Source organism: Belonocnema kinseyi, chromosome 9, assembly GCF_010883055.1.
Source record: "Belonocnema kinseyi isolate 2016_QV_RU_SX_M_011 chromosome 9, B_treatae_v1, whole genome shotgun sequence".
In the NCBI taxonomy this organism is placed as follows: domain Eukaryota; kingdom Metazoa; phylum Arthropoda; class Insecta; order Hymenoptera; family Cynipidae; genus Belonocnema; species Belonocnema kinseyi.
The window spans coordinates 103,342,067-103,352,205 of record NC_046665.1 but is presented as its reverse complement, the minus strand read 5'-3'; the positions used below and the strand labels follow the sequence as shown (position 1 = coordinate 103,352,205).

The 10,139-nt window shown below is 24.0% G+C and overlaps 1 protein-coding gene across 2 annotated transcripts in view; it reads left to right on the top strand.

Moving 5' to 3' along the window:
- LOC117179956 (activator of 90 kDa heat shock protein ATPase homolog 1) overlaps nt 1-4,673 on the top strand; it is a 34,537-nt gene extending 29,864 nt beyond the window's left edge. For both annotated transcript variants that reach the window (XM_033372211.1, XM_033372212.1), the window contains exon 9: nt 3,722-4,673. In XM_033372211.1, coding sequence (XP_033228102.1) covers nt 3,722-3,806 — 85 coding nt within the window. In that variant the 3' untranslated portion in view covers nt 3,807-4,673. The remainder of the gene's footprint in view (nt 1-3,721) is intronic.
- The last annotated feature ends 5,466 nt before the right edge of the window (nt 4,674-10,139 follow it).

Sequence of the window (10,139 nt, the reverse complement as noted above, 5' to 3'; positions counted from 1 at the left end):
ATATATCTAGTCGGAAGTGGTGCTGACTGAAAACAGATGATTTGGAGCGATTCGCGCGCCATCTGTTGGTCATTCTAAGGACTTATTGAACTACCCTCGTACCACACTGTAATTTGTAAACTTTCTTAAATTTTTAATGAAATAAGACAAATTAAATTATAGACAAAACCTTATTTTGAAGAATTAAAAAAAAGTAGAAGCTTTTTAATAGAGATGAAATTTCGTCAAGACTTTAAAACCATTTTTTTTAATTTTAATGAATTCTAAGAGGAAATTGAAAAAGATTCTTAAGATTCGTGTAAAAATTAAAAATGATTTCTTATATTGAAAAATTAAAAAAGGTTTTTAAGCAGTTCAAACGATTTCCTAAAATTTCGAAATAGAGCGTAGAATTTTTAAAACAATTTGTTTCAACTTGGTGAGATTAAAAAAAAAATGATTAAAAAAATGTCAAACTAAAAGATTTTTAGAAATGTATATTTTTGAGAATTAAAAAAAATGTTAAAGGTTTGAAAGAGTTTTGAAGGTATCAGGAGGGAAAACAAATATGTTTTTAAATTCTAGGAAAATTTAGAAGATTATAAGAGAACTTTTGTACAGTTTGAATGATTTGTCAAAATTTTAGGAAAAATTCGAGTCAGTTTAAAATATTAATTTCTTGGTTTCTTCAAAACTTCTAAATGTTTTAAACATTTTTTAAAAAGACTTGAATTTTTCTTAATGTTTTGCAAAATCCTATAAAGTAAAAAAATTTTCTTTAAAATCTTCTACATTTTTGTTGGCTTATCTGAAATATTCAAAAATCCTTTTTAAATTCCTCAAGATTCTTATAAAAATTGTATTTGTATAAGTGTAAAAAACAAAATTATTTGCAATTTTTATATTGTATTATTATTAGTATTATTAGTATCATTTATGGTACTGAAAATGTTTAAAATTGCTAAATTACAATCAGTACTTACCATGAGTAACTTCAATATTTGCACCACTAATAAAAATATTGAAAAAGCATTCAGTGTTAAATCAAAATATTGTTTTATTTACTTTTAGGCTATGCTCCATGTTAAAAAAAAACCTTTCTTTATTTAGAAAAACCTCTTTTATGTCTATAAACATAATCAGGGTAGTCGCTGGACCGGGAAATGACAGTGAATTTTTTGAGGCCGGGAATTTGACAAATTTGTAAAAGAAAAATCTGTCCATGTTCGATTTCAGCAGTTTTTAAATAATTAGTTGAATTGTTATGTTTTTTCAATTATGCTATTATTTAGCTTACAATGCGTAATTCAAAATTTTTTTACTTTAAACATTTTTCACATAAAATTATTATTTTTAAGCTTACATTTTTAATTTAAAGTATTTTTAAATGCTTTCTTAAAGGCTTGAACCAACAAAAAATAAAAGCCTTTGATGTTGAAAATTTTGCATAAAAAACATTTTTGTTTGATAAATTAATAAATTTTGTTTAAATTTATCTGTACTTTAAGTTATAAAAATTGAAGAAAAACGATTTGACAAAACGATTTTAAAATGGTTTAAAATTAAAGAATATTCAGATTTTAACGTTAAAACTTAACGGTTTCAATTTGAAAGTCTTAGTCATTAAACAAATGTGAACGTGTGAATGAAAGTTTATAAACTATTTTCAACTTGAAAATAACTTCGTAATAATATATTTTTAATTAAAGGGTTTTATTACATTTAAAATATTGTTTCAGTCTAAAATATTAAATTTTTAACCCATTTAATTTGAAATTTTTAATTATAAAAAAATTAGTTATTGAATATTTAGCAATATTTGAATTTTTATTGAAGACAAGTAAATTTTTTAATTTTTATGTATAATTTACAAATGAGCATTTGTAGAAAAAATTTGAGTAATTTTAAGAGATATTTAGGAGTTTCAAAAAGATAATAAATTAACATGCAAATTTTAGAAAGTTTTCTTAAAATCTTCTAGAATTTTTTTTGAAAATTTTGTTTAAATATTTGAAAAACTTTTTAAATATTTTTTAAAAATAATTTTTCAAAACAAAAAATTATTTTTAATTTTTCTATGAATCTTAAGAAAATGTTTTTATTCTTTTGAAGCCATTCACAATTCTTGAAAAGAATTTAATTTTTTGTTTAAAATCTGCGAAAATCTACATTTTGTTTTATATTAGGCTATCATCTCAAATTTTACATTAAGTTTGTATCTTTTCAAAACTTCTACATATCTCTTAAAATTACTCAAATTTCGCCTACAAATAATAGATGTTCAATTGTTATTTGCACATCCAAATTGTAAAGACATGTTTGAAAATTTACAGGATTTTCTGAAAATTGTAGAAAAAATTCAATTAATTTTGACAGATATTTAGAAGTTCTGAAAAAATTTCCAAAATAATTTTAAATCTTGGCTTTGAAATTCAACAAATTAGTAAAAAAATGTAACTATTTTGTTGAAAATTTATTATGCTCTTAACTATTTCATTAAAAATTCAACTATTTTGGTAACAACTCAACTATTTTGTAACAAATTAAGCTATTTTGTCTATAAACCGTCTTTTTTGTCTTCGAAATTCAACAATTTGGTTAAAAATTCAACTATTTTGTTGACATTTATTTATTTGGTTAAAAACTAAACTGTTGTATTAAAATTTTAACTATTTAGTTGAAAATTAAAATTTTTTGTAAAAAATTCAACTATTTTGTTAAAAATTAAGATGTCTTCTTGAAAATCCGTCTTTTTGGCTTTGAAATTTAACAAATTAGTAAAAAATGTTAACTATTTTGTTGAAAATTTAATTATTATTCAAGTTTTACATTAAGTTTGAGTCTTTTTAAAACTTCTACATATGTCTTAAAATTACTCAAATTTCGACTACAAATAATAAATGTTCAATTGTTAGTTATGTATCCAAATTGTAAAGAAATTTTCTAAAGCTTACAGGATTTTCTGAAAATTGTAGAAAAAATTTCCAAAATAATTTTAAATTTAAAACAATTTGTAGATGTCTCAAGATTTTGAAATAAAATGTTGAAGCTTTCCAAGGATGTTTAAATTATTTAAGAAGAAAATAATTGAATTTCTAATTTAAGAAGTGTTCAGTTAACATTTTTTCAATTTTTCAATATTTGATGTTTTTAGTTTAAAATTTCTTCAAATTAAATAATTTTGACAATTTTAAAGTTCATTGATTGATTTTTTGAATTAAGAGCATTGAAAATGATAACGTGGATATATATTTTTTTATATTGAAAAATGTTACTACCTTTAAACTTTAGACGCGTAAATTATTGAGCATTTGAATACAAAATTTTTTAATTAAAAACTTATAAATTTCAATTTTAAAAGTTCAAAATTTAACATTTCCACTTTGAGTGCTTTCATTTGCAGCTCAGCTTTTATTACCTCAAGTGGAACATTTTTTTATCTTTAGTGTTGCATTCTTTAAATTTCATTGACAGTGAAAAATGTTTGCGAACCAGGAAATGACCGGGAATTTATTTCATCGATTAAAACGGCCACCCTGATAATACAAAAACGGTTACGTAACGGCCTTGAGGGAGGGGGGGGGCTAAAAGTTTGAAAATAATTTTGCGTAATATTTGATCGATCCTGTAGCGGAAAGGCGCAGTACGCGAGTATTCACTTGCGGATATTGCGCAATATTATGCATTTTAATTGGAAACGGTTCAGACAGATCGTGAGAAATTTTTATGTTTTATGTTACAGTGAAGAAGACGCAACGAAAGAAAACTGGGAACGATACTATTGGAGCGCCATCAAGCAAACTTTCGGTTTTGGATGCTTCATGTGATTCTCTCTGTTACGTATTTATTTCTTATCAATAAGTAGAAAAATCTCAATGGATTCACGCTTTGATGAATGCAGCAGAGAACCAGAGGAGCTGCAATTTTTGCCTAAGCGATTCGCTTTTCTCAACGGGTCTCTTACCTACTGCATCGCCTAAGAATAATAATTCAGTGACTTAAAATAATTGTCGTTTCGAGGTGACTTGTGCATTCGACCAGAAATCTATCGCGAATTAATAAATCATGGTAAAAGCGGATTTCAAAATCACCTCGCAATCTGAAATCTATTTCATTCAATTACACAGGCACACAAAAAAGTAAAAGTAAAAAAAGAGATATTTTTAGGGATCTCTAGATCCTAATTTGGTATCAGGTTCGGATCCAGCGACCAAAAAAAAAAAAAAGATATTTTAAGGGTCGCTGGATCCGAATTTGGTATCAGATTCGGATCCAGCGACCAAAAAAAACATAGGTTATGGTGGTCTAGTTCATAGCACATGACAATTTTTTTGTGTGCCTGTGTTGTAAAAAGCAATTCCACCTGTTTTAAAACGAAAACTAGACCATGTATTTCTTATTTTCGCCTGAATTTAACTCGATCCTTTTTACAATGGATTTTTATCGACTCATGATTTTGCACAAACAATTAATACTTCTTTCGTTCCTCTGCTCGTGAATTTGCATTAGATTATTATAATTTTGGGAGTTTTGCCAAATAAAAAAAAATATAATAATAAAACGAAAGATTTTGTAAGTTCAGATCTTTGGGCGAATTACGGAATACCAAAGCGAATGAGAAAAACGCTTGCGAACAACAATTGAAATAAATTGTAATCTGATTTACAGAATAAATGTGATTCTAGTTCGTTAAACTGCGCATGAATATACTCAATTATAAGTTATACTAAGTAACCTTTTTTAAAAAAAGGCAGCACCAGGATGTCCGGTGGACCGGAAATACCGGAAAATGACTCGGAATTTTTTACGTGGATTGGGAATATGGAATTTTCAAGAAAAAATTTAAATGAAAAAAAAATGGTTAGGGTTAATTTCAGCAGAAGCATAATAAAACGTCCTTAGTGGTTAAAAAAGATATCTGTAAAAATATTGATTGAGTAAGAAAAACCAATATATTGAATTTTAGATACAGACTACGCACTCTTTGCCCCTTTTTTTAATGAATTCCTTTTGTCCTCTGTTTTCAAGAAACTTTTCCCAAAATCAACGCTATAGAAGAGTTTTATAGTATTTTGTTAAAAATTAAGATTTCTCGGAAATTTAACAATTTGGTTTAAAGTTACACTATTTTTCTGAAAATTTAATCATTTTGTTGAAAAACTAAACTATTCTATTAAAAATTCAATTATTTATTTGAAATTTTAATTTTTGTGTTAAAAATTAAGATGTTTTCTTGAAAATCCGTCTTTTTGTCTTCGAAATTCAACAAATTAGCAAAAAATGTAACCATCTTGTTAAAAAATTAATTATTTTGTTAACAGTTCAACTATTTTAGTGAAAATTCCACTATTATGTAAAAAATCAAGCTATTTTGCCTAGAATCTGCCTTTTTTCCTCTTGAAAGTTCAACAATTTGGTTAAAAATTCAACTATTTTGTTGAAAATTTAACTATTTTGTTGAAAATTTAACTATTTTGTTGAAAATTTAACTATTTTGTTGAAAATTTAACTATTTTGTTTCTAGTTCAACTATTGCATTAAAAACCTAACTATTTAATTGAAAGTATAATTATTTTATTAAACATTCAACTATTTTGTTCAAAATTAGGATGTTTTCTTGAAAAACCGCCTTTTTGGCTTCGAAATTCAACAAATTAGTAAAAAGATTGGAAAATTTTATTGTAAATTTAGTTGTTATGTTAACAGTTCAACTATTTTATTGAAAATGTAACTATTTTGGCAAAAATTCAACTATTTTGTTGAAAATTTAATTATTTGGTTAAAAACTAAACTATTCTATTAAAAAATCAACTATTTAGTTGAAAATTTATTTATTTTGTTAAAAACTAACCTATTCTACTAAAAAATTCAACTATTTTGTTAAAAATTACGATGTTTTCTTAAAAATCCGTCTTTTTGGCTTCGAAATTCAACAAATTAGTAAAAAATTTTACTATTTTGTTGAAAACTTAATTATTTTGTTAACAGTTGAACTATTTTCTTGAAAATGTAACTTTTTTGTCAAAAATTCAACTATTTTGTAAAAAATGAAGCTATTTTGCCTAAAATCCGTCTTTTTCGTCTTGGAAATTTAACAATTTAGTTAAAAATTCAACTATTTTGTTGAAAATTTAATTATTTTGTTTCCAGTTTAACTATTGTATTAAAAATTCAACTATTTAGTAGAAAATATAATTATTTTATTAAAATATCACCTATTTTGTTAAAAATTAGGATGTTTTCTTGAAAAACCGCCTTTTTGGCTTCGAAATTCAACAAATTAGTAAAAAGATTGGAAAATTTTATTGTAAATTTAGTTGTTATGTTAACAGTTCAAATATTTTATTGAAAATAAAACTATTTTGGTAAAAATTCAACTATTTTGTTGAAAATTTAATTATTTTGTTAAAAACTAAACTATTCTATTAAAAAATCAACTATTTAGTTGAAAATTTATTTATTTTGTTAAAAACTAAACTATTCTATTAAAAAATCCAACTATTTTGTTAATAATTACGATGTTTTCTTAAAAATCCGTCTTTTTGGCTTCGAAATTCAACAAATTAATAACAAATTTGACTATTTTATTGAAAATTTAGTTATTCTGTTAACTGTTAGATTATTTTATTAACAATTTGACTATTTTGGTAAGAATTCAAATATTTTGTAAAAAAATTTGCCTATTTTGCCTAAAATCTGTCTTTTTTTGTCTTGGAAATTCCAATATTTTGTTGAAAATTTAATTATTTTGTTAAGAACTGAACTATTCGATTAAAAATTCAACTATTGTTAAAAAAAATCACTATTTTTTCTTAGAAATACGTCTTTTTGGCTTCGAAATTCAATAAATTAGTAAAAAATTGGACTCTTTTATTGAAAATGTAGTTACAATGTTAACAGTTAGATTATTTTATTATAAATTCAACTATTTTGTAACAAATTAAGCTATTTTGCCTAAAATCTTTTTTTTTGTCTTCGAAATTCAACAATTTGGTTAAAAATTCAACTATTTTGTTGAAAATTTACTTATTCTGTTAACAGTTCAGCTATTGTGTTAAAAAATCAAATATTTAGTTGACAATTAATTATTTTATTAAAAATTCAACTATTTTGTTAAAAATTACGATGTTTTCTTAAAAATCCGTCTTTTTGGCTTCGAAATTCAACAAATTAGTAAAAAATTTGACTATTTTATTGAAAATTTAGTTATTATGTTAACAGTTAGATTATTTTATTATAAATTCAACTATTTTGGTAAGAATTCTACTATTTTGTCAAAAATTAGGCTATTTTGTCTAAAATCCGTATTTTTCGTCTTGGCAATTCAACAATTTGATTAAAAATTCAACTGTTTAGTTAAGAATTTAATTATTTTGTTAACAGTTCTACTATTGTATTAAAAATGCAACTATTTAGTTGAAAATTTAATTATTTTGGTAAAAATTCAACTATTTTGTAAGAAATTAGGCTATTTTGTTTAAATCCGTCTTTTAGTTTGGAATTTCAACAGTTTGGTTAAAATTTCAATGATTTTTCAAAAATTAATTTCTCTTGGTCGAAAATTCACCTGTTTTGTTGTCTTTTTTTTTTATAGAAAATTCATCTATCATGGTAGCAAGTCACCCGTTTTAGTTCAAAGTCGTTAAAAATACTTGTATTTGTTTGAAAATTTATTTTTATTGGCTTGAAATTTTTTTAAATTCACATTTTCAGATTGATAATAATGAAACATTCTTCTATAAAAATCCTTTTTTTTAATCTGAAAATTCAACTACATATTTGGATAAAAATGCATCTACTTCTAGTTGAATTTTAATATTTTTTTTTATTAGAAAATTCATCTTTGTTGTTAAAAATTTCACTATTTGGTTAACATGTAAAGTATTTTGTTAAAAAGGTCTTTCTTGTTGTCGAAAATTGAATTTCTTTATGGAGCATTCGTGTTTTTGTATAGAACATTCAACATTTTGTTGTTGAAAATACATCTTTTCAGGTTGATAATTCAAATTTAATCTGAAAAATTCTTCTTTTACGTTTGAAAATTTGAATAATTGGATATAAACGCAACTGTGATTGAATTTTAATATATTTTTATTGAAAATCCGTCTTTGTAGTTTAAAAATTCGACTATTTGATTTCAAAATATATTATTTAAAAAAAAGTCATTTCCTTTGGGTCGAAAATTCAACTGTTTTGTCACAAGTTTGACTTTTTGGATAGAAAATTAATTTTTTATGGCTGAAAATTAATTTTTTTTTTCGAATGATGAGCTCATTTTTCTTGGTTGAAAATGAAATTTTTTGTTTGAAATTTGAGTCTCCTAAAAAAAGTTGTCTTTTTTGCTGAAAAATGTACATGTTTGGGTTAAATAGTAATCTTTTTCTTGTCGAAATTTTAACGGTTTTGTTAAAAATTCGTCTATTTGATAGAAAATTGTCCGTTTCGATTAAAAACTCATCTTTCATGGTAGAAAAGTCATCTTATTTGGTTAAAAATTCAATTTTCTTAGTTGAAAATTAACTTTTTTTTAAATTCGACTGCCTTTTTAAAAATCCTTCTTGTTGGCTCGAAAATTCAACAATTTGGTTAAAAATGTAACTATTTTGTTAAACATTCGTCTCTTTTTATTAAAAGTTCTATTATTTGGTTGTAAACGCAACTGTTTGTGTAAAAATTAATTTTTCATTTTTGAAAATTATATTTTCTGGTGAAAATTTACCTTTTCAGGCTTGGTAGTTAAAAAATTATCTATATTTGGTTAAAAAGTCAAGTATTTTGTTAAAAAAATATTGCTTTGGTCGAAAATTGAATTTTTTATTGAGCATTCGTATTTTTGTATATAACATTCGTCCTTTTAAATTAAAAATTCATTTTTATAGGTTAAAAATGATTTTTTGTTGAATATTCATCTCTTCAGGTTGATAATTGAATTTTAATTTAAAAAATTCTTTTTTTAGTTATGAAAATTCGAATAATCGGGTGAAAATGCAACTGTGATTGAATTTTAATTTATTTTGAATGAAAATTCTTCTTTGTAGTTTGAAAATTCAACTATTTGATTATAAAATCAATTTTTTTAAAGTGATTTTCTTTGGGTGAAAAATTCAACATATTTTTGGTTAAAAATTCGTCTTTTTGATAGAAAATTGTCCGTTTGGATAGAAAATTCATCGGTCATGATAGAAAAGTCATCCTATTTGGTTAAAACTTCAGTTTTCTTGTTTGAAAATGAACTTTTTTTAAAAAGTCGATTGACTTTTTTTTTTTTTTTTTCTGGCATGAAAATTTAACGATTTGGTTAAAAATGTAAAATTTTGTTAAACATTCGTCTCTTTTGATTAAAAGTTTTACTATTTGGTTACAAATGCAACTTTTTAGTGAAAAATTAAACTTTTTCGGTTGCAAATTATATTTTGTGTTGAAAATTTACCTTTTCAGGTTGATAGTCGCTTTTATAAAAAATCCGTCTTTTGGTTTGAAAATTCAACTATTTGGTTGAAATTCAAATTATTTTTTTAAACAGTAAACTATTATCTACCATTCCAATTTTTAACTTGAAAACTCGCCCTTTTTTTTTAAATCCGTCTTTGGAATGAAAATTCATCTCTTGTTAAAAATTTAACTATTTTGTTGAAAATGAAATATATGTCGACTCGATATCTTATGAATTTAAGGCATTTTATGTTGAACACAATGTGTTAGCTATATTGATTTGATTCAAAAGTATTTATTTAATTTAAAAGTATCCTATTTTCGTGAAAAATCAACCCACTTTCCCAGTTTTGAGAGCAATTTAGTCTGTGAATCCTGCATTTACCAAAAGCTATTTTGATTTGTACGACCCAGAAAAACCGTTAAAACCCGGGAATTTAAACCATTTTTTTTCATTTTCAAATAAAGTTTTTTTGAAGTCTTTAAAATTACCATTTTAGATTAGAAACCAAAGACCTCAGATACTAATGGGTCCAACAGACCCGAGCAAACATTAAAATGAAATATCTCCTTTTTAAATAGGCTTAGCTACATTTTTTTTTAAATTTCAGGCCAGAGTCTCGAAAAAATGAATATTGTGAGAATAGATATAAAAATTAATTGCGTATAAGAAATATTTTGCAAACAATGATAAAACATTTCGGAAAAAACACTCATGAAAAAAACGT